Source organism: Myotis myotis, unplaced genomic scaffold (genome assembly GCF_014108235.1).
Source record: "Myotis myotis isolate mMyoMyo1 unplaced genomic scaffold, mMyoMyo1.p scaffold_m19_p_25, whole genome shotgun sequence".
NCBI classification, from domain to species: domain Eukaryota; kingdom Metazoa; phylum Chordata; class Mammalia; order Chiroptera; family Vespertilionidae; genus Myotis; species Myotis myotis.
The window spans coordinates 3,982,956-4,006,377 of NW_023416330.1; the positions used below are offsets into that span (position 1 = coordinate 3,982,956).

Genomic DNA, 23,422 nt, shown 5'->3' on the forward strand with positions numbered 1-23,422 from the left:
CTCTCCCCGGCATGCCAGCCAAGGCCCTTCTGGCTTTCTCCGAGGTCTGGGTAAGGTAGCAGTATCTCATTTCACAGAGGAGGACGTAGCACCGGGGGCGGAGGTAGCCTTCCCAGGACCACGCGTAGCCGCCATGAGCAGAGCTGGGTGTCCACAGGAAGTCATGAGCTGCCCCTGAATGTGGTCCCCAGCCTCCCAGGCAGTGAACAAAGTGAGGATTGGACCAGCATCTGTTGATAGACTTGAGGTGGGCCAGGATGTTAAGGACATAAAGAGGGGTAGGTGACTCCGTGGAGCCTCAGGCATTTGGCAGATGGCAGGAGCAGAGCTGGAGGAAAGGCTTCAGCTAGAGAGAGGGTTTTGTGAGGATGGGTGGGGTTCCCAGCTCTATGGATCCAGGTAGGCTCCTGGCCTCAGGGAGGCAAGGAGGGACCTGTGCTGCTGCTGCTGCTGCTGCTGCTGCTACTTGGTGTCTTGAAGGCCTGCGAGTCCCGAGGCCACAGATCCCCCTTGCGTTTTCCCTAAATGTAACTGGTCCAGGAGTAAGGATGTTTCTATGGGACTGAGGCTGTTTCTATGGGAACGTCCCTGCTGCCCGACCTGGCAGAACCATGCTGGTCCCACCCAGTCGGCTGCAGTGGGCAGCCTGGCTGTTAGAGCACCACTCAGGACCAACCCCATCCTTGCTGAAATGGGGACCAGGCCAGTGTGGCTCCTTTTTGCACGGAGCCACAAGCTGCTGGGCATGAACTATTACCCAAAGAATGGGAGAGGGGAGTGAGAGAAAACTGGCTGTGAATCCGAAATGTGCCTTCCCTCTGGGCTGCACGTGCTCAGGCCCCAGAGCCTCGACTTTCTCTCCTCCCTGACCGGCAGTTTCAGCATCCTGGTGTTGGCCCTCACTGTATGTGAGGGGCAGCAAGGGGGTCACGGAGCCCCCATAGACAGAGGAAACCCACTCACGCAAACAGGGAAAGGACTTACTCATCTGACTAACCTTTACCCTGCACCTGCTTTCTGTGCAGCCCTTGGGGGACCTTGCCCCCCTCCAAGGGGGCTGACAGCATAGTAGTGAGGGACCAACGGAGGTGTGTGTGGGACAGGGACCCGGTGTCTTTGTGGGTTAGCAGCAGCCCTGGCTTGGCATGGTCCTTGCTTCTCTGTGTCTGTCTCTCTCCTCCCCGTCTCTCTGCCTGGGTTCCCGTGTGTGTCCGATGGAACCCTTGGGTTTCAGGGCAGGAGGGCCCTTTTCCTCCTGAGGAGCTGAGGGGCGATGGTCACACACCTATTTTGGTGGCCTACTTTTTTTCCTGTTTGCTTCTTTCTGTCATATTTGTCTCTTATATATGTTTGCAAGCTGACACAGAAAGGCAAAGTCTCAGAGAAAGACAGACAGCCCCTTAATAGTAGCAGACCGCGTCCGGGGCACAGAAACACTCTTGCATGAAGAGAGAGGTCCCTGCACCATGGCTCTGGCCTGGGCAGTGGAGGAGGGGGTGGAGGACAGTGCCCCCACCCATGGTCTGGTCCTCCAATGTCCTGTCCCTGTCCGCGGGCGGGAGGAAGCCCCTCAGTGTAGGTGGGGGCTAAGGTGTCGGCTCCCCTCCACTCACCTCTGGGGGCTGGGCTGCCCCCTCCGTCCCCCTAGGGTTCCCTGGGGGCAGGGACTTAGGCCAGGCAGGGAGGCCGGGGTAGAGCTGCCGCTGGCCCCCTGGCTTGCCCTAGAGTTTAGTGAGCAGGGGGCAAAGTGGGGGCTGGGTTTAGGGATGGCCCAGGCCCCTGAAATCAGGGGTTGTCAGCCTGAGCTTCTGGTGGTCTCGCTTCATTTCCATTCTCTCTCTCTCTCTCTCTCTCTCTCTCTCTCTCTCTCTCTCTCTCTCTCTCTCTCTCTCACTCACACACACACACACACACACACACACACCAATCCAAGAGGGTCATTCCATTCTGCTGCGGAAACCTTTATTGCTGGGGTAGAGGAAAGGGGGCAACAGAAAGAGGTCTCCCCTTCAGGCGGCGTTCCTTTGTTCCTCCCCGCCTCCCCCCCCTCCCCTCGCCTCCCCTTCCCCGCTCCCCTCCTCCGCTCCTCGCTCTTCACTCTCCCCGCCTCCCCTGAGTGGGGTCTTCGGAATGGGACCTCCACGGAGGACGGGAGGTGGGACTCCAGCTCGGCGCAGCGCCGTGACCATCCTCCCGCAGGGAAGGAGTTAAGTCGCCGCCGCCTGCCGCCTCCCCGCCCCCCCGCGCTCCGAGTCCTGCCGCTAGGCCCGGGGCTGACCTTCACCGGGAGGGAGGCCCAGCGCGCATGCCCGGCCGGGCTCCCGCCGCTGCCCCAGCCCCGGGAGGCGACAGCCGGGGCGGGCGGCTGCGGCCGGGCCACGTCCCCGCGCCGGGCGCGGTCGGGGGGCGCCGAGCCCGTCCCGCCGCCGCGGCGCATCCCTCGGCGCGGGGAGCGGCGCTTGGCCATTTGGTGCCGGTGGAGCTTCGCGGCGAGGGAAGGAGCGATGGGGGGACGGCAGGGGGGACTCCGGCTCCGGGCCGCCGGCGACCGCCCTCCGCTGGGCACTCGCCCGTCCTGGCCGGAGCGCGAGCTGGGCCGGCCGGCACGGGCGGAGGGGCTCGGAGGAAGGCCCCTGCCCGCTGGAATCTGGGCTTTCCCTGGCCTCCTTCCCACCCGGCGGGACACGGCGGCGGGGCGCTGCTGACCGCCCCTGGGGCTGAGCGGCTGGGGCTCCTGGCCCCTGTGACGTGGAAGCTCTGGCCGGTACCCACACTGGCACCTCTGCTTTCTGGCCCGAGGGCTCCCTGTGCCCGACCGCTAGGGCCGCCCCTGTAGCGACGGCACGCAAACGTGTCTGCGGGCGGGTGCCGGTGGATCTGGCCTGGCGAGCGGGCTGTGGAGCTGGTTAAGGTGCGCCCGCAGGTGCGGGTCCTGGTGGCTCCTGTCCCCTGGTGTTTGCATTAGTGGGGTGCCTGGCCTATGGGGCGGGGCGTGCGTGCGTTACAGGCAGCATAGGGATATCTCCCAGGGGTGGCTGCAGGGGAGGCCCTGACCTTGATTGGCCCAGAAGGGGGTTCTTGTGGACCTGAGTGATACCATCTCCTGGGGTCCACCGCAGCCCTTGGTCCAACCCCTCTGACAACTCCACCACAAGACCAAGCCCCCTCACACATGCTGGGCCATCCTACCCTCAAACTGCCCAGCTGGGTAAGGTCGCGGGGCACCCACCCCTCCTCTGCTGTTTTCTTTTTCCAAAAAGCCTCTCCAAGAATTGAGAACTCTGCTTTACACAAAGCCGAGGGGAGTCTACCCCTGCCCAAGCACCCACAGAGGGTGGGGGTGCCCAGCCCATGGTGACTCACGCCTTCAGGTAAGTGGCCAAGTACGAGTTCTGTCCACTGGCCACTGAGTTGTGGGTGGTTGCAAGAGTTAGCAGGCATTTGGTCATGTGGAGTTCCTGTGCCCAGGCATGGCAGCCGAGCGAGACTTAAAGCCAGTCCCTGACCTCAGGGGACTACAGACCTAACACACATGAAGCCCATCAGACCTTAGTCAGCCCAGTGCCAATTCATGCCACAGGGTAGGTGGTAATGACATTCGGAGAAGAGAAAGATCCGTGTACACGAGTGGACAAGGGAAGGCTTCTCGGGGAGGTGGGGCCTGAGCTGGGCTTTCAAGGATGAATATGATCAGAACAGGCAGACAGGAGGTGGAAGGCATTCCAGGCAAAGAATATCAGGAGCAGAGGCTTAGAAATGGGACTGAGCGAAGGAGGGGGGTAGAAGTTAGTGAACAGGATGGAGAGATTGCCTCCCCACCCCACCACCCCCAGGGCCCAGTCTCTGTGGGTCTGGGTCTGGGGTGGAGGCTAGGTAGAGATTTGGCAGAAAGGGGGTCTCTAGGTCCCAGCTAAGCCCCGGTGGAGGAGCGGCATCGTGGACCACCCCTCTTCTCTGGCGTTTCAGGGGACTGACAGTGGATGCCCAAGCAAAACCAGGGTGCAGTCAGAAGAGACTCCCCATGCAGAATACTCCCACAGTCTTGGTCTTGACCTCTGAAGGCATTCTGAAGGGTTGAGGCCGAGGCCCCTCCACACAGCCCCTATCCCCCCACCCCCACCCCCAGTGCAATGCTGGATCTGAAGGCCTAACTTCAAATACGTTTCCAACAAGTTGCCCCCTCTCCTCACCTGGATTCTGACAGTGCAGCCAGCCCCAGGAGGGCCGTAAACTTGACCCACTGTTGTTCCCAAACCCCTGAGTTCTCCCTTCTGAAGGAGGAGAGAGGGGTGTGGTTTGGGGGGCCATGGGCGGGGCCAGGGGGCCTAGCCTGTAGATCTCATGACTTGCCCCTCCCATTTCCTGTCCCTCGTAACCCAGAGGACTGGCTGCTCCCACCACACCAGCCTCCTGCAGCGCCCTCGTGACTCCCCCACCACCCTGCTCTCTTTGGGGTCTTGAGGTTGGCTCTGCCAAACCCACAGGAGCCCCACCTACTCCGAGTCGCCCACCCCGCACCCCATTCCAAAGCCGCCGGGCTGCTTGCCTCGTGCTCTCTACCCATCCGTTGACAAGCACCCCCATCCTTGCCTCCCCCCACATTTTCCTCTTCCTGTTCTCATGAGCCCTATCCACCTCTTCCCAAAAGACATCCCCTCCTGCCCTCACTTTCACACAGAGACACACACAGCCTCGCAGGCCCAGAAATAGACGCACACGGAGCTGGGAGGCCCCGGCCAGGTCCCGCCACACACGCACCCGCCCCGCACGCGCCCCGCGCCCCGCGGAGGAGGCACACAGAGGCGCCGTCTGTGCGCGCAAACACCCCACCAGCCGCCGAGCCGCGGTGCGGACAAGGGCGCTCACAGATGCGGGCGCCCGGGGACGCCGCCCCTCGGCACACCCACCGCCGCCGCCGGCGCGGGGGGAGGCCTGGCCCGGCTCGGCGCCCCCGCTCCTCCCGCGAATGTTTCCCTCCTTGGCCCGCCAGGTCCCCGGGGAAAGGGCCTCAGAAATGCGGCGGGAGCCACTTGGGGAAAAGTTGGAACTGGCCGTTCCCTGCCCGCCCCGCCGGCGGACTCCCCACCCGGGACACTGTTTGTGGCGGAGCCGGGCGGCCGGCGAGCCCCCGGCCACCTCCCCGGCGCCCCTCCCCGCGCCGCCTCCCGCGGCCCCCGGTCGGCCTCGGCGGCCGTGCGGCTCCCAGCGCCGGAGCCGGGCTCGCCGGCCGCCCGGCCGCTTATCTGCGCTGTTTGGGCAGCGAGGCTGGAAGGCCGGCCGGCCGGTCCCCGCGGAGTCGGCGGCAGACCCCGGCGGCGGACTATTTCTGTCTTATCGGCGCAGGAATGCGGCAGCCGCGGCGGCGGCGGCGGCGTGGGCCGTGGGCCGTCAGGGCAGCCCTGAAGGGGCCCCCTCCCCACTCCGCTCGAGTAGAAGTGTGAGAGCGCCCAGCAGGACTCGGAGGGGAGAGTTGGAGGGAAAAAAAGGCAGAAAAGGGAAAGAAAGAGAAAGAGAGCGAGAGAGTGCGAGGAGCCGCCGAGCCCACCCCGATGGCCGCGGACGAAGTTGCCGGAGGGGCGCGCAAAGCCACGAAAAGCAAACTTTTTGAGTTTCTGGTCCATGGGGTGGTGAGTGGGGGAAAGTTGTCGGGGGGGTGGGGGGTGCGCTCCTGGCGCGGGCTGAATGGAGGGCCGCCGGGAGGGGCTGGCGGGGGCCGCTCTCCCCCGGCCACGGCGGGCACCGCAGCCTCGGCCCAGCCCGGGACGGAGCCGGCGCGCTGGCACCGAACACGTCGCCAGGCGGCCGCCGGGGATGGGTGCCCGGGCGGCCAGGGAGGCGTTTGCCTGGGTTCTGGTCAGGGGCTGGGGTGGGGACGTGGAGACTGTCCCCCACGCCCAAGTGGGGCTCCCCTGTGTCCCAGACATGTTTCCTTCCGTTCTTTCCCCTGTGGGCCCAGGTGTTACCCCTGCCCTGGGGTGGGGGTGGGGGTGGGGGGCATGGCGTGGGCTGGACTGTGTCCATCGTTGGGAGAGTGTCTCTCTGATTGTATCTCAGGAGCAGGGAGCAGGTGACCCCTGGAGGCACTGGGAGCAGGAAGCTCTCTGGCTGAACAGCCTGTGCATCTCATGAGGAGGACTTTGGGGCTTTGCTGGTGGCCTCTGCCATCAGGGCCAGAGAGAGGCCCTCTCTAGGGACAGACCCCAAAATTAAGGGTCTGAGATGGATCCCCTTGGCAGACTCAGCCCCCAAAAGCTGCTTCCCTAATGCCTCAAAGGTGTGAAGGAAGGGCTGGCGTCAGGGAGTGAGGCCTAGAGGCCAACGCGGGGAGGCAGCACAGGGAGCCTGAGGGAGGCCACGGCCACCTGGGGGCATGGGAGCCTCCAGCAGAGGCAGCAGGGCCAGGTGGGGAGAGGTGTGGAGGGCAGGTGGACGGGAGAGGCAGGGGCGTCAGAACTTGACATGGGTACTAGAGTTGGAGCCAGGTGTAGAGGAAGCAGTCAGATCGACTGTGGCCAAATTTGGTTCTGACCCCAAGGAAGGCACGCTGTCAGTGAGGCAGGCCCTGGAGCCTCAGCCCATCACGGGGTGGCCCTGGTGGCTGCCACAGCTCCCTGGGGCCTCTTCAGCAGGGCAGTATCACTGACCTTGATAAATGGGAGAGCAGCTGATAAGGAAAATGGGTTTCCTTGGGGTGGCCTGTCCTCCAGCCTGAACCTCTGGGGCAACGCCCCAGGGGTGTTGGTGTTGGCCCGCTGAGTTGCCAGTCCTAACCTTGTTGTTTGGGGAGTCCCTTTAAGAAAGCCCATCTAGGTGGGAGGAAAGCTACACTTGTGGATTTTTTTATTTGGTCAACTTAGAGCTTCCGTTCTTGAATGGGTCTGAGCCCCCACTGCCCCACTCCCAGTGCCTCATCTGTGCTGGTGGGGAGCGGCTGGCCTAGGCTCCCTTCTGGGCCACCACCCTGGAGGGGTGAGTGACAGGGTCAGCTGGGTGGGGGAGGCAGACACATGGACAGGCAGGTTTCACTGTGGGAGAGATGGACAGAGGCAGCTGGTTGGCTGCAGGTTAGGTTAGACATAATGCGGGGCTGGAGGGAGAGTTGGCAGTTAGAAGGAATTCACCCAGTTTGGGGGCAGGGCTCCTCCTTGTGCCTGGGGGCAGCTGCGCTCCTGGGGGTAAAGTGGTAGTATTTTTATTGTTGTTGATCCTCACCGGAGGATATTTTCTCCATTGATTTTTAGACAGAGTGGAAGGGAGGAAAAGAGACAGAGAGAAACATCGATGTGAGAGAGACACATTGATTGGTTGCCTCCCACACATGAACCAACCTGGGCCGGGATTGAGACTGCAGCTGAGGTACATGCCCTTGACAGGAGTCGAACCCGGGACTCTTCAGTCCCAGGGCTGATGCTCCAACCACTGAGCCAGACCAGCCAGGGCTAAAGTGGTAATATTTAAATGATAAGAGGGCCAAGGGGCTGCATCCCTTGCTCCCTAATCTTCTTCTTGCTCTCCATGTCCCAATCCCCATCCCACCCAGCGTCCACTTCATAGCCCCTCTGTCCTCCCCAATCTCTCATCTGGAATCTAGACAAGTGGGGTTTCAAAAGTCTGTGGAACACTTCACTCCGTGTATTTGCATCTCATTTACATCCCGTCTGAGCACCTGGATAGTGTCAAGGGAATACACCTGCCTCATCCATCTCTCCATAGCCCCCTTTGAACCCTGACTTGTGACCTCACTGGGTGGGGTGGGAAGTAGAGGAGGTCTATATGATGAGTCCATCTCTGGTGATTCAGGCCTACAGGAAGGAAAGATGATTCTAAGAGGAAATATGCTGCTTTTGACCTACCCAAGCCCTCTGGCAGCCCATCTCCGGCTCCTCCCTTCTCCCCTCCTTCCCCCCCATCAGAGAGTGATGGTGGGGTTTGACCTCAGCCTCTCAGGTTGCCTCCAGACCCACCTCCAGCCTCACCTTGGGAGCAAATTATGGGATGGACCGAGTCAGCGAAGCCCCTAGGTGTGGACGCTTAGAATAGCTGAAGGGGGTTGGGGGTGGGGCTGAGGGGTCAGAAGCTGGGCCCAGAGAGAAGAGAGGGTGGAGATGGAGGGAGGGGGGCGAGTGCAGGGCAAGACGGCCCGGGAAGCAGGGAATGAAGGGAAGCGGGCCTGCGGGAGTCCCAGCGGGGAGCTCGGCCCTGACCTAGGTGCAGCCAACTGGCCACTCGGGCTGCCTGTGCCAGGAGGAGCCGTGTGACCTTGGCGAGGTCACGCCTCTCCTTGAGCCGCGGTTGCCTCATCTGTCAAGTGGGGATGGAAGGACCCTCCGAGTCTGTTTTTCGGAGCAGCATGTGGATGTGCACATCCTTTGAAAAGGTTCAAAGGCGCCATTAATATTCATTTCCGCGGTACCTTCCGCAAATCCGAAGCTGGCGATGCCCCGTGCAGTTGCCTGGCTGCAGTTAGCTTCCTGCAGCGAGACGCGAAGCCCCCTCCGCCAAAGCCGCGCGGTTCCGGCGCCCCTGCCCCTCCCACCCTCGTTCACGCCGCTGCAGCAGGGTCACCAGCCGGGGTTTGGGGTGGGGGAGACGCGGCTCAGGACGCCTGGAGCCGGGCCCTGCTCTGACCGGCGGGCGCCTGTTTCTGCTTCACCCCCGCCACCCCCCTCCCCAACCCAGCGCCCCGGGATGCCGTCTGGAGCCCGGATGCCCCACCAGGGGGCGCCCATGGGCCCCCCGGGCTCCCCATACATGGGCAGCCCCGCCGTGCGACCCGGCCTGGCCCCCGCGGGCATGGAGCCCGCCCGCAAGCGAGCAGCGCCTCCGCCCGGCCAGAGCCAGGCCCAGAGCCAGGGCCAGCCAGTGCCCACCGCCCCCGCGCGGAGCCGCAGGTGAGTGGGGCCCGGCGCGGAGGGGGCGGGCCGCAGGGACGGGGTGGGCGAGGAGCGGGATTGGCAGGGGCGAGGAGGCATGAGCAGCAGGGGCCGAGGCGTCCCGGGAGGGATGCCCTCTGGAGAAGTGGAGTGAGGGGCACTGCTCTGGCTCCTTTGTGTGCCCAGCGTAGACGAGCTGCGGCCGCAGCGCCCTTTCTCCTTGTCACCTGCTCCAGCCCTCTCTCCAGCCCTTGTTCCCAGGTTAAGGGTGATGCTTCAGTCTTTGGGGTTGGGGGGTGGGTGCTGGCAGAAGGCCTGAGAGCAGAGCTGTGGGACTGTGTTTCTCAAACTGTGGTTGTCCGGTGCACCTTCCCCAGAATTCCCTGGCTTGACTGTTTAAAGCCCCATTCCAGATCTTGGGAATCCGAATCCCTGGCGTGTGTGTGTGTGTGTGTGTGTGTGTGTGTGTGTGTGTCTGTGTAGCAGCTTGGGAATTTGCCCTGTTGGGGTGAGGGGATGTCTTCTGCCCAGTCCTGCTCGCAGGCACTCAAAGATTGAAGAGCTGTCATAATCTGGCCTCTGGACCAGGTCTGCCTCCAAGCCCCCAGGGCCAGCCCATGTCCTTGTTGGGGCCAGCTGGTGGCACCCCCAAAGCCCCTGCTGGTGCATGACAAGAGAAATGCCCCTTTGGGTTTCACTATTTAGCCAAACACACATGCTTCCCTCTGCTCACCACATGGAGTCCTGTAAAATGTGTAATATGGATTATACCTCATTATAAAATATTTTTTACACATCGAGGAAAATTCCCTGTTCATAGAAATCCTACGGTGAATTCTCCTTCAAAATAAATCATCCTGTTATACAGTTAACAAGTCCCTGATTTGTTTTGTACAAATGGAGAGTCTCACATAGATACTTTGTTCAAAACAAGTCAGACCTGCCTGGCCGGTGTGGCTCAATGGCTGAGCGTCTACCTGAGGTCACAGGTTCGATTCCCAGTGAGGGCACATGCCTGGGTTGTGGACTCAGTCCCCAGTGAGGGGCGTGCAGGAGGTAGCTGATCAATGATTCTTTCTCATAACTGATGTTTCTATCTCTCTTCCCCTCTTCCTTCCTCTCTGAAATCAATAAAAATGTCTTTTAAAAAACACAAAAACAGCCCTAGCCGGTTTTGCTCAGTGGGTAGAGCATTAGCCTGTGGACCAAAGGGTCCCGGGTTCAATTCCAGTCAAGGGCACATACCTTGGTTGCAGGCTCCTCCCCAGCCCGGCCCGAGCACGAGGCAACCAATCGATGTGTTTCTCTCACATCATTGTTTCTTTCTGTCTTTCCCTCTCTCTTCCATTCTCTCTAAAAATCAATGGGAAAATATCCTCGGATGGGGATTAACAAAAACACAAAAACAAAACAAACAAAAACAAGTCAGACCTTGAGTGAAAGCTCCTCTTCTAACCTTAGAATAGATTTCTGGACAGGGAGGGGCAGTAGTTGAGAACACCACATGGGGGCAGTATAGAGCCATCCTTTAGGCTGGGCTATTCACTTGCCAAGGATTCTCTGGGGTGCATTTGGAAGTCAGAAGCAGCTAGTTGGTCAAGAATAATCCAATCCCCCCCCCCCCCCGAAGTCATGTCCCAGGGGAGAATGTCCCCCACACACACTCTCTCTGAGTCCCTAGGAGAGTGTCCCTCTCCTCTCAGCATCTCCTCCAAGCCCAGGGTGGCAGAGGTGCAGTCCTCACCAGCTTCATGTCACCACGTCCTGCTCCAGGGATTGGGGTCCGGGGGTCGGCTAGCCTTCCTTGGACAGTGCCCCCCAGTTTGGCAGCATAGGAAAGTCCTCAGGAGCCATCCTCCCTCTCCTCTGTCCTCTCTCCTTCCCAGCTTTCCCCAAACACTTCTGCAGCTCCCCACCTCAGCCCCTAAGTCTACGATTGTCTGGCCCTGTCAGGGCACATGCCTGGGGCAGAAGGAGGCTCCCAGGCCAGAGAAAGGAGGAGTCACCTCTGCCCCTAGAGAGGACAGAGCACGACGCCACACACCACCTTTGTTGCCCCTTGAGCAGGCAGAGGAGTGGGCTGTGGGAACCCCAGCCAGGCGGGCGGAGAGGGGGGATAATTTAGCAGGTGGCCTCCTTACTCCCAGATCTGTTACCATGGTAACCTGGTTTTTTCTTTAAAAAATGTACAGTGCCAAGAGGAGGAAGATGGCTGACAAAATCCTCCCTCAAAGGGTGAGTGCCTTTCACAGAAGCCCCCAGCAGACCCTCACCCCTTGCTGCCCCACCTCATTTGTCTCCCCTCCCCCTAAGGAGCAGAGCTTCAGCGGTCACAATCACTTTTACTTTTTGTTTAAAAAGCTAATTAAGAAGTGAGGCTCCCCAGGCCAGAGGGAGGGGGTGGGATAGAGGGAAGGAACAGAACCCAAAGGGTAGCATCCTGGGCCTGGGGTGCAGTGGGCTGAATTGCAGCGGTCCAAACACATGCTGAGCTGTGGGGGGGGGGGGAGGGCAGGGGGGATAGCTAGTTTAGACATCAGTTGGAGTGACTGGGTGAGGTGCCAGGGCAGAGGCAAGCAGCCACATCCCCTAACTGTCTCAGGGACACCAAGGTCCTAGCCAATTTACAGACACCCAAGGATAGCCCAGAGGCTGTGTGACAAAGGAAAGAGCCAGAGGAGGAGGTGAAGCCCGAGTTTGTTGGGGTCCATGGTGGCTCTGGCCTTCCCTAATCATGAAATGCATGGGTCTCCCTAGAGCAGCGGTTCTCAACCTGTGGGTCGCGACCCCTTTGGGGGTCGAATGACCCTTTCACAGGGGTCGCCTAAGACCATCGGAAAACACATCTATAATTACATATTGTTTTTGTGATTAATCACTATGCCTTAATTATGTTCAATTGGTAACAATGAAAATACATCCTGCATATCAGATATTTACATGACAATTCATAGCAATAGCAAAATTACAGTTATGAAGTAGCAACGAAAATAATTTTATGGTTGGGGGTCACCACAACATGAGGAACTGTATTAAAGGGTCGCGGCATTAGGAAGGTTGAGAACCACTGCTCTGGAGGGAGAAGCAGTTTTTGTCCCTATACATGAGGCTGCTACTGCTGGATACGCAGTCCTGGGGAGAGGTCCCATTCTCACTCTCAAAAGTCCCAGAACCAGCCAGCTCCCCTCCATCTCTGTGTACCTGGAATCACATGATATGCACACATTCCACCTACAAGATTGGCTGAGCCCCTGTTCCCTGCCTTCCTCCTCCTCTTCCAGATCCGGGAGCTGGTCCCTGAATCCCAGGCTTACATGGACCTCCTGGCGTTTGAGAGGAAACTGGATCAAACCATCATGCGGAAGCGGGTGGACATCCAGGAGGCTCTGAAGAGGCCGATGAAGGTGCCTTGGTTTAGGGGTGGGAAGGTGCTCTACGTCCTGTTCCCAGAATGGAGACGTGGGGTTGCGGAGTTGGCACACAGTGCTTGCTCTGTGGGACACTCTTTATTTCTACAGCAAAAGCGGAAGCTGCGTCTCTATATCTCCAATACCTTTAACCCTGCGAAGCCCGATGCTGAGGATTCTGACGGCAGCATCGCCTCCTGGGAGCTGCGGGTGGAGGGGAAACTCCTGGATGACGTACGTCTTGGCCCAGGTCTCTCCAGGTGTCCTGGGGTGGGTATGGGGCTGGACTGAGGACAGAACTAGATGTTTGCACTGAGGGTTAGGGAGTCAGCCCTGCCCAGGGTGGGTGGCCTGGAGGGACATCAGAGGTGCAGAGGCCTGCTTCTAACCATGCTGCCCTACCCAACCAGCCCCACCCCCTCCCAACTCGTTCTGCCCCCATGGTCCCTGTTCTGCCCCCACAGTCCCTGTTCTTCTCCCACAGCCCAGCAAGCAGAAGCGAAAGTTCTCTTCCTTCTTCAAGAGTTTGGTCATTGAACTAGACAAAGACCTTTATGGCCCTGACAACCACCTAGTTGAGGTAAGACCCAGACCCCACATTGCCCTAGAATTGCCACCCTTCCACAGGCCCAAGTCCCGCAGTCCCATCCGCTGCACAGGTTTGCACCAGGGACCTCCCTAGAGCCCCAAGCATCACCAGCCCAGATGGGCCTGTGACGTGACCCAGCTCTTCTCCCCTGGACAGTGGCACCGGACGCCCACCACCCAGGAGACGGATGGGTTCCAGGTGAAGAGGCCGGGGGACCTGAGTGTGCGCTGCACGCTGCTCCTCATGCTGGACTACCAGGTCCGTGCCAGTCCCCCACACCCTTTGGCCCCCCACACCCTTTCTCTTAGACAGGTGGGCGAAGGCCCCCAAGGTAGGCATCCCAAGAGACCCATCCTAACTCTGTCTCCAGAAGCACATTTCCAAGGAGCCCAATCACCATGTCGTACCCCCCACTTCCACCCCAGTCCCAAGCTGCCTGGCTTTGAGCTCTTTCCACTCCCTAATTTTCATGGTCACCTTTTCACAGCCTCCCCAGTTCAAACTGGATCCCCGCCTGGCCCGGCTGCTGGGCTTGCACACGCAGAGCCGCTCAGCCATCGTGCAGGCCCTGTGGCAGTATGTGAAGACCAACAGGCTGCAGGACTCCCACGACAAGGAATACATCAATGGGGACAAGTATTTCCAGCAGGTACCCTGAGCCCAGGATGTGGGGAGCAGACAGAGTCACCGGTAGGGGAAGTGCCTCTACGAAGCTAATACCACCCCTGCCTTTAGATTCTCAGGTATTAGAAACCATAGTCACTCTCTCAGAGCCAGAGGCCAGAGTCCTAGTCCAGGCCCTACCATGGTGTAGCTCTGTGCTGCATGTTCACCATCCCAGGTCAGGGAGGTCTGGAACCCCACAAAGCTCTCAGGAATGTAATATTCTTGGCACTTAGAGTTGGATCTCAGGGGTCTGGTCCTGGGTCCTGACTCTGGGTGAATTACTTGGCCATTTTGAGCCTTGTTCCTCATCTGTCCCATCTAACCCACTGGGCAGTTAGGAAAATCAAATTGCTATGAAAGGGGTTTGACAAAAATTCTACCAAAGTAGAGATTTTTTTTTTTAATCCTCACCCGAGGATATCTTTTTATTTATTTAATTTAAATATATTTTTATTGATTTCAGAGAGGAAGGGAGAGGGAGAAAGAGATAGAAACATCAATGATGAGAGAGAATCATGGATCTGCTGCCTCCTGCACAGTCCACATTGGGGATCGAGCCCGCAACCTGGGAATTGAATCGTGACCTCCTGGTTCACAGAACGACACTCGACCACTGAGCCATGCTGGCCAGGCTGAGGATATCTTTTTAAAATATATTTTTGATTTCAGCGAGAGGGAGGGAGAGGGAGATAGAAACATCAGTGATGAGAGAGAATCATCAATCCACTGCTTCCTGCACACCCCCTACTGGGGATCCAGCCTGAAACCTGGGCATGTGCCCTGACTGCGAATCGAACCATGATCTCCTGGTTCATGGGTCAGCATTCAACCACTGAGCCGATAGTTTTCCCCCATTGACCTTTTTAGGGAGAGTGGGAGGGAAGAGGGAAAGAGAAACATCAATGTGAGAAACACATTGACTGGTTGCCTCCTGCATGTGCCCTTATGGGGCTGGGGATAGAACCTGCAACTGAGGTATGTGACCTTGACCCAGAATTGAACCCATGACCCTTCGGTCCACAGGCTGACGCTCTAACCACTGAGCAACCAGCCAGGGCAGTAGAGATTATTCTTCATACATTTTAAATAAATACAGCAGATAAACCTGAGGAGTAAAAAGAACAGTTGATGTTTATTGAGCACATACCATGTGTCAGGCAGGTATGTTCCAAGCACGTTGAGTGTACTGATGCACTGAATTCTAACCACAACCCTGAGAGAGGGGTACTACTATTATCCCCATTGTAGAGATGAAGAAACTGAGGTCTGAGTCATTAAGTAACTTGCTCAGGCTGCAGAGTAAGTGGTGGGAGCAGGATTGGTATCTAGGCAGGCAGACCCAGGGTCCATCCTCAACCACTGCACCGCACCAGCCCATGGGCCCCTAGTTTCAGACCCGTGACTCAGATGCCCCTGGCTTCTTGTGGCCTTTCCGGAATGGATCTAGAACTGTAGTTATGCCCTTTCCAAGCACAAAAGAGTGACCTCTTCCTCCTGCCTCAGATTTTTGATTGTCCCCGGCTGAAGTTTTCTGAGATTCCCCAACGCCTCACAGCCCTGCTGTTGCCCCCTGACCCAATTGTCATCAATCACGTCATCAGGTGAGGCCCTGGCTTGCTCCTCAGACCGGGGAATCATTTCCTCCTGTCCTGCCTGTCCCCCCTATCCCAACGCCCCCTCCCTCCCCACTGCGTCTGCCCTGGGGCCCTTGGCCTCTGTGGAGGCAGGTGAACTCCAAGGGCTGGACTTCCTGGCAGCGTGGACCCGTCGGACCAGAAGAAGACGGCGTGCTATGACATTGATGTGGAGGTGGAGGAGCCACTGAAGGGGCAGATGAGCAGTTTCCTCCTGTCCACGGCCAACCAGCAGGAGATCAGCGCTCTGGACAGTAAGGTGGGGCCAGAGCCCAGAGCTGCAGTGGGATGTTAACCCAGAAATGACAGAGTACAGACAGAATAGACACGAGCATGGGCCTATGAAGAGATGAAGGACTTAACACCCCCTCCCCTGGGACTGCAGAGGCCTGGGGCCCGAGGGACTGTTCTTCAAAGGAACAGCAGCAGCCCTTCCCCCACGTGCCTGCCTCCCCCTTCCCCCTTCTTCCACATCACCACAGCCAGGTGAAGCTTCTGTCTTTCTACCTGTAGATCCATGAGACGATTGAGTCCATAAACCAGCTCAAGATCCAGAGGGACTTCATGCTAAGCTTCTCCAGAGACCCCAAAGGCTACATCCAAGACCTGCTCTGCTCCCAGAGCCGGGACCTCAAGGTGAAGGGGACTTGGGGAGCACTGGATGGAAGACAAGCATATCAGGAAGACAGTAAAGGTTGTACACAGGGGGGGAAGGGCCCGGGCTCAGGGCTGATTCCACTCTCCCTCCCAGGTGATGACAGATGTGGCAGGCAACCCTGAGGAGGAGCGCCGGGCTGAGTTCTACCACCAGCCCTGGTCTCAGGAAGCGGTCAGCCGCTACTTCTACTGCAAGGTGTGAAGGGGCCCGGGCACCTTAGGCCCCTCCTCACTGAGAAACTTCCTTCCTCAGCCTCCGGTGCCTTTGCCACTCCACCATGTCCCTCACCTCCTGGGAGCCCTCCCTGCTCCCAGATGCTCTTCCAGGGTGGGCAGCGGGTGGTTGGGGTCGTCCTGTCACTCACCAGCAACACCGTAACCCTGCTCCTGCTCTCATTTCTCTAAAGATCCAGCAGCGCAGGCAGGAGCTGGAGCAGTCGCTGGTGGTGCGCAACACCTAGGAGCCCTGCAAATGAGCACCGCGGGCCAGGGCCACCTGACCCAGGCTCTGCCAGCACCCCTCTGCCCACCTGTGGGAGGTGGGGAACTGGATTAAAGGTCATTCATCTGCTAGCAGCTGTGTGGTCATTGGCAACTGGGAGAGAGGGGGCAGGGGGAGGCAGTAGGTCCCTCTGGGAAAACTCCCCAGCCCCTCCCTCAGATTCTTCTCCTGACTCCGTTTCCCTAGACCTAAAATCACTTTGGCAGAAGACACTTTTAATCACATTTTCTTATTTAAAAAAAATACAGCCACAAGCTCTCCATCCATCTTGCCTTGCCCTCCTGGGGCTGAGGCAGAAAGGGGAACCACACGGCAGGCCGAGGCTAGGTGCTGTTGCCCTGCTCTTGCTCGAACAGGGCCATGGCCAGCTGGGCCCGGCCGGCCAGCCCCTCCAGGTTGCTTAGGCGGCAGCGGTGGTAGAGTTCCTCACTGAGCCGAGGGCTGCAGTCCCGCAGGGAGAACTTCTGCACCAGCCCTGGCTCCACGGCTCGGAAGAGGTGGAGCCCTGAGAACCGGAGGAACACATCCATCACCTCCAGCCCCTCCAGGGCTTCCTCCTCTTCCTGGCCTGCCAGTTCAGCAGCCAGCCGCGCGCGGGCAGCCAGGTAGTCGGCATTGTAGAAGCAGCCCTCCGCGGAAGCCTGGCGGTCAAACCGGCCTCCTCCGGGAGCCCCCCGGGCAGGGTCAGCACCAGGAGGGGATGGGGGGTCAGGGCCAGCCCCCGGGGGAGACTTCTGTGGTGCCAGGGCGGGGTGGAACTCCTGGAAATGGACGGGGAAGAAGGCCTGCCAGCCAGAGATGGCATTCATGCGGCAGCGGTTGAGCACCTCTGGTCCCGGCCGGGTCCACACAGTGGTGAGGAAGAAAAGCGTGTCCACCGGGTGCTTCTTGGACACCACGTCCATGAGCCGTACCTGGGAAGGGGCCTCCGCCCGCACTGCGAGCCAGGCCAGCCTCGTCCCAGGGTACCGTCGCTCCAACTCGGCCACTGCAGCCTTCACCCCGAGAAACGGGTCCAGGGCCCCTCGGCCACCTTCCTGTGGCCCATAGACCAGCAGGAGGGTGAGCAACACATGCTCTCGTGGCTCCAGAACGCTGGCCGCAAAGGCCTCGAGGAAAGCAGGGGCCAAAGCAGCTTCCGCCACCAGGAGCGGCAGCACCAGCTGCACACGGGTGGCCTCTGTGACATAGGGCATAGGTAGGATTTCCACTCGACTCAGCGGCCGAAGCAGGCTGACCCTGCGGGCCAGAGCCCGCCGGTGCCCACGCTGCGTCACAGCTTCCAGCAGTAGGTCCAGGGTGTACTCCATGCCCCGCGCTGGGTCAAAGCGCCGGTAACCATTGAGCAGCCGCTGCTTCTGGAATCGCAGCCGGGGCTGATAGCGCCGGTTCAGCTGCTCCAGAGCCGTCTCCACAGCATCGCCCACGTCCGCCCGGCTAGCCCCTTGCAGTGGGCACTTGGGCGCCCCATCTGCACAGGAGAAGGTGTGCTGTTCTGTGAAGTAGTCCCAGCCCAGCACCTCAAATCGAGAGCGTGGTGTGAACGGGGCCGGGAGCCCCACAGGCCAGCTCAGCCCTGCCTCCCCCTCGGGGGTCAGCACGGTCAGGTTCCGGATCTGAGCCTAGGGCAGGAGGGACACACAGTTAGTAAACCGGGGGAGCTAGGTAGTCCTCAGGACCCGACCCGCCCGGGCTCTGCGCTCTGTCCTGACACTTAGTGGGGTGCCCCTTGGCTAATCACTCAATTCCCTGTACCTTACATCCTTCCTCTACAATCGCAATCGGCATATGAATTACACCCCCTGTACACAGATGCAGTGAGGAGGCCGGCGGGGAGGAATGTGCTTTGGCAGACAGACCTTAAAGCATCCTGAAATACAAAGCTCAACGGCTCCCCCTCCAAAACCCAAAGTACTCCCATCCTCCTGAGAACACACCTTTGTGTGCACCTGTACTTCCCCTCTGACAACCCCACAATAAACTAGAATATTCTTCAAACCCTTGGTTTTTTTAGGACAGTGATAGAAATTAGGGGACTTTGGGATTGTGGCCTCCTTGGTGGAGAGGTGCACTGTTCCGAGCCCTGACCCTCTCAGTTCACCATCAAACCCTTCTAACTGCCTCCGGGTCTTTCCAGGAGCTCATCTGATGATTGGCCTGGACCCAAGAGCCCCTTCTCTCTAGAGCTGCTTTAAATTTAGGTACAGTTAGCCCTAGCCTGTCTGGCTCCCTGGATAGAGCACTGGCCCAAGGACTAAAGGATCCTGGGTTTAATTCCAGTCAAGGGCATGTACCTCATTTGCAGGCTTGATCCCCGGCCCTGGTCGGGGCATATGTGGGAGGCAACCAATGGATGTGTCTTGTCTCTCTCACATCAATGTTTCTTTCTGTCTCTCCCCCTCCCTTCCACTCTCTCTAAAAATCAATGGAAAAATATCCTTGGGTGAGGATAAAAAAAAATTTAGGTATGGTCAGCTTCTTCCTACCCCACCAGCCTCCCCCTCAGCTGCCACTCACTCCAGCCGACCCGGCTCACCTGCAGTTGCTCTATTTCGCTGTACGTCTGCTCCAGCTCCAGGGTGCTGAAGCGCTTGTGGAGCCGGTACATGAGGGTCCCCTCCGATACAGGGTGCACTGCAAAGGCACTCAGGAAAGCCGAGCTCCCCTCCTTCTCCGGGTCTCTATTTTTGGCCAGTTCAAATGAGCGATACTGCTGCCCCTAGAGGGACCAATCAGACCAATCAGTGCCACACACGGAGGGCTGCCCGTCTCAACCAGCCCTGACCAAACCCAGCATTCACCCCCATAACTGCTGCTGCCGTGCAAGGACGGAGGAAGCGGGGGCTCAGTCCAGTGTCCCCTTAACCTTGGCCTTACTCTCACTGCTAAATTTTGGAAAAAAGAATGTTCAGTAGGCAACTAAGGGTACTCTCTTCCCCAGAGAGCCCCACTGTTTCTCCAGGGAATGAACACCATGAGCCAGCAAGTACTCCTATGATACCAGTCCCAGAGACAGGGCAGCTCTCAGGGCTAGAACAGGGATTACCTCACTTCTCCAGGAGCGTAGCCATCTCTAGAACATTCCCAGATTGTTCACGACTGTGCGTGTGTCAGGGAAGGGGTGGAGGAAGGGGGGCAGATGGATGGAGGACTGAGGAGGGGGCACCTTTTATCTTCTCACAGGGTCCCTGACAAGATGCCCCCGGGGCTAAGACTGCCTGAGGGTAGCAGGGCAGCCAGAGGCACACTCCGTATCTGTGAAGGGCAAACCAGAGGCCGCATGTGCTGCCGGGAAGGAGCCAGCATCACCTAGCCTGGAGACCAATCCCTCAGTCAATACTGTTGTCAGGGACCCCGACTGACTTGAAAGGGCTGTCACCTGGTGCTGTGAGACACAGCCGATGCCCAGAGAGTCGATGAGGCAGCGGCCAAGCCACTCGTCAGGACGGGCACTGAGAATGTCCCCTCGGCAGCCATCCAGATGTGGCCGCAATCGAAGCAGGAGACTCCGAGACAACAGGTAGCCAAAGCCCCCATGGCAGTACCGGGCCTGCTCGCCGGCGCCAATGAACTCCTCCGCCCGGCCCAAATACAGGTCTTGGTTGATGCTGAGGTGGCCAGCAAGGGCTGCCAGGCGGGGGGCCTGCACATACGTGTCATCCTGCATGATGAAGAACCAGTCGTAGTCGGCCCCAAAGTGTGTGTGGAGATGGCGCAGGGTCTCCGACATGAGCCAGGCCGGTCGCTCGTCCCCATGAGATACCACCTGCATCCCCGCTGGAGCCCGGGCCCCCCGCTGCCCAGTGAAGTAGAGCAACCGCGGGAAGTGGTGGGCCACGGTGCGGTTCACAGCCACGGCCAAAGTGGACAGCGTGGCCCGGGAAGTCAGGACAGCCACCAGCAACCGCTCCCGAGAGCCCAGCTCTGTCTGGATGTACCGAGTCCTGTGGAGAGACCAGTCTGTCAAGGGTCAGCTCCCTCATCTCAGGAACCCAGGTTGTATAGCATACACACCCCTCTAGAAATGAGGGAGTTGGAGGTGAGAAAAGAGAAGCAAGAGACCTCCTCATCAGTATTAATTAGCTCCTGGAGTAAGCATCCTCTGAACAGCTGACACTGGGGAGGGGTTTACTAATGCTGGACTAGACGAAGTAGATGCAATTCCTACCCTATCTAAGAACATCCAGCACTAATGTAACACCAATAGGTGAGACTTTCTTAGACTGAGGAAGCGGGGAAAAAAGAAATAGAACCACGATGGTAAGAATTGCTCCACGGGGCCCAACACACATTACCACTGAAGGCAGAGGCAAGGCCTTAGAGCAGCCCTGAAGTGGGGTCGGGGGCTATGCACGCATGCAGCTCTCACCTCAGCACCTTCTTGTAAGGCTTGTTGGGATCCCTATAGTAGGGGACAATCCGGGGTTTGAACTCTTCATCACTTTGGTCAAGCCCAATTCTTGAGTCAGGATTCTGCAGGCCTCCTGGTTCCCCCACAGCCTCTACACAGGGATCTTCTCCCTCACCCTGGATCCAGGAAACCCGCAAGAGGCTCAGGCTGCATCCCAGAGACAGCCCCAGGATGAGGGGCAGCGCTGGTCGCAGAAGAGCCAACAGGGAGCTCAGTCGCATGGTGGTAGGCCCTGCTGTGCGCATGCTCCGGAGGGCACAGCCTCAAGGATCACTCAGTAGGTTGACGGGTGCCAGGCCAGTGGTAGGCATGCAGTTTTAACCAGGGAACCTGGGGCCCATGAGCTCAGCAGCAGAACAAGGCGTGTTTGCTTCCAGACCCAGCATCCCCAGGAAGCTGGACGGTCCCGTCTTCACAATCCTGTCTGGCTGGTCTCCAGTTATCAAAGTGCCAGATCTAACCCTCAGTCCAGACGGTAATAAATATTAGACTCCAATTCGCCCACTAACGGCTTATGGCCTGTCTTCCCGTAGAAAAGAGAGGCAACACCACTCACTCCTGCCAAACGTAACCCGAAAGGCCCACGCACACCTGCAGACCAAGTCAGGAGCCAGCAGCAGCTGCTGTAGAAGGGGCAGGGGAAAGCACCTGCTGCATCAGAACAGGGCGCCCCCCAGGCGCTGCCCCCTACCCTGCCCCGGAGCCTGGCCTGGCGGCCTCACTCAGGCTGCTGAAAGGGATCCGGCCTCTTCCTACTCTACTCCCGAGTGCCAAGGAAACACGGGGCGGGAGGGACCCTCTGCCCGCTCAGGAGGGGGCGAGAGCCACTGGCATGGCACACGGAAGCTCTGCCCACCCAAACGAGGGGCAGAGAGCGAGCCCCAGCCCCCAGCTCTCACAGGGGCCCGGAGGCTGCCGGGGCCATTTTGCAGCACCTCCTTCCCCAAGCCCAGATGCTCAGAGGCGGGTGCTGCCACCTCCCTCTCCGGGAGGACAGGAGGCAACTGGCAGTAGCTGCGGAGGGCGGTGTCAGAGCCCCTCGCTGTCCGGTCGTCCCAAGGCCCCAGGTTCCCACACCAAACCGAACCGAGAGGCCCAGGAGCGGCTCGAGGCCACGCGGGTTCTGGACAGGCCGGCCGCGGCGCTCCCTCTGCGATCACGGACCCATCCCAGTCCTGGAAAGAAGGCTCAAGGCGACTGTTAGCTGTTAGTCTCCAAACGAACAAAACCGGCTGCGTCACGGAGCTGCCGAGGGCGGGGGACTGAGAGGAGGGCAAGGACCCCGTGCCCGGGGCTTCCGCGGGGCCGCAGGGGGAGGCCCGGCAGCAGGCCCGGGGCGAAGCGGGGAGGATGCGACCGTCGCGAGCAGCGCCGTCCCCGGGACCGGGCGAGGGCGTGGGGCGGGGGCAGGGCGGGAAGGAGGAACAGACCCCAGGTCCCGCCGAGGCGCCGGCTCCACCGCGGCCGCTGCCACCTCACGGCCGGCCCCTCCTTCCTCTTCCGCCCGCTGTCAGCCCGTCTCTATGGTGACCGCATCCGGCCGCTCGCTCCGCCGCGCCCTCTCTATGGTCTGCCGGCTCCTCCTCGGGACCGCGTGCCGCCGCCCCTCTCGAACTCGCGTGCGCCCCACAGGCGCTCCTCCGAGTGGCCCTGGGGGGCCGCAAACCTCCCACCCCAACTCCCATCCCAACTCCCACCCGCCCAGGAAAGTACCCCCCAGTGATCGCGTGTCAGCCCCGGGACTGCCCCCGCGGCCCCGGAACCCGCCGCTCCGCTCCGTCAGGCGGCCGGGTGTTGGCCTGGAAGTTGCGGGCCATCGTCGTGGGTACCGAGTGACCGGCCGGGCGGGTGGGCGTGGTCCCTCCCTCGGGAGCTGAGAGTCGACGCTAAACTCACACTGACCGGCAGAACACACGCGGGCAGATGTCCCGAGCTGTCACACGTGCCACGGCGGACACGGCGAGTCCAGTGGGAAAACACGACAGGACGAATTAGACTGTGAATTTGGGAAGGCTGAGAATCCAGAGTTTCAGTGAGTCACCCAAACGAAATGTGAGATTTCCAGGTAAAAAGCAGAGCCCAGAAAGAGGAGAGAGGCTGGCTGAGAGAACTGGGGAGGCCGGGGCAGCTAGGGCCGGAGAAGGGGGAACACAGCCCGGGGCCGGCGGGGCCTCTGACAACCACGGAGGCTCCGGCCAGGACGGCACACCCCTCGGGGGCAAGCGGGAGGTGTGCAGGAGCAACTTTGTTGCCAAATGTTCGAGGGGAAGAGCCAAGAACGTCAGACGCCTTGCACATGGTAAGACAGTATCACACAAGTAGCAATGGTCTGTCCCGGGCCTTTACCACGTCCTATGGCCCAGCGCTTGTGGCTCAGTGGTTGAGCATTGACCCATGAACCGGCAATCACAGTTCCAATCCCGCTCAGGGCACATGCCCGGGTTTAGACTCCATCCCCAGTTGAGGGCTGCAGGAGGCGGCCAATAAATGATTCTCTTATCATTGATGTTCCTATCTCTCCTTCTCCTCTCTCTGAAATCAATGAAAACACATTAAGAAAAAAATTTGCCCTATTGAACATTCATGTAAGTGAAATATATTTTCTAAAAGTGTTTGCTATTAAAAGGGAACACCAGAGCTAATAGAGTTTAAGAACCATCATTCTAGGAAGAATATAAGATAG

General features: G+C 59.4%; 2 protein-coding genes across 6 annotated transcripts in view; one reads left to right on the forward strand and one right to left on the reverse strand.

Moving 5' to 3' along the window:
- Positions 1 to 16,392, forward strand: part of SMARCD3 (SWI/SNF related, matrix associated, actin dependent regulator of chromatin, subfamily d, member 3) — a 37,046-nt gene extending 20,654 nt beyond the window's left edge. Inside the window, exons 1-14 of one of the 3 annotated variants that reach the window (XM_036356093.1) lie at positions 2,371 to 2,911; positions 3,261 to 3,371; positions 8,680 to 8,891; positions 11,066 to 11,108; positions 12,155 to 12,277; positions 12,392 to 12,514; positions 12,765 to 12,860; positions 13,026 to 13,127; positions 13,357 to 13,518; positions 15,039 to 15,136; positions 15,293 to 15,428; positions 15,683 to 15,805; positions 15,921 to 16,022; positions 16,234 to 16,392. In XM_036356093.1, coding sequence (XP_036211986.1) covers positions 8,689 to 8,891; positions 11,066 to 11,108; positions 12,155 to 12,277; positions 12,392 to 12,514; positions 12,765 to 12,860; positions 13,026 to 13,127; positions 13,357 to 13,518; positions 15,039 to 15,136; positions 15,293 to 15,428; positions 15,683 to 15,805; positions 15,921 to 16,022; positions 16,234 to 16,287 — 1,365 coding nt within the window. In that variant the 5' untranslated portion in view covers positions 2,371 to 2,911; positions 3,261 to 3,371; positions 8,680 to 8,688 and the 3' untranslated portion in view covers positions 16,288 to 16,392. Of the gene's footprint in view, positions 1 to 2,370; positions 2,912 to 3,260; positions 3,372 to 5,155; positions 5,628 to 8,679; positions 8,892 to 11,065; positions 11,109 to 12,154; positions 12,278 to 12,391; positions 12,515 to 12,764; positions 12,861 to 13,025; positions 13,128 to 13,356; positions 13,519 to 15,038; positions 15,137 to 15,292; positions 15,429 to 15,682; positions 15,806 to 15,920; positions 16,023 to 16,233 lie in introns of those variants that run through there. The other 2 variants (XM_036356091.1, XM_036356092.1) reach the window with 2 other exon arrangements.
- A 134-nt stretch (positions 16,393 to 16,526) lies between these two features.
- CHPF2 (chondroitin polymerizing factor 2) lies at positions 16,527 to 22,247 on the reverse strand. Of its 3 annotated transcripts, none has more exons than XM_036356084.1 (4): positions 20,698 to 22,246; positions 19,708 to 20,272; positions 18,865 to 19,047; positions 16,527 to 17,950 (listed from the first exon to the last, which is right to left on the reverse strand). In XM_036356084.1, the coding sequence occupies exons 1-4, from the start codon at positions 20,982 to 20,984 to the stop codon at positions 16,652 to 16,654; spliced, it is 2,334 nt and encodes a 777-aa protein (XP_036211977.1). In that variant the 5' UTR covers positions 20,985 to 22,246; the 3' UTR covers positions 16,527 to 16,651. The 3 variants fall into 3 exon arrangements, with proteins under 3 accessions (XP_036211977.1, XP_036211980.1, XP_036211978.1); XM_036356087.1 differs by having other exon boundaries at positions 19,708 to 20,346; positions 20,698 to 20,835; XM_036356085.1 differs by lacking the exon at positions 18,865 to 19,047 and having other exon boundaries at positions 20,698 to 22,247.
- Between the last annotated feature and the right edge of the window lie 1,175 nt (positions 22,248 to 23,422).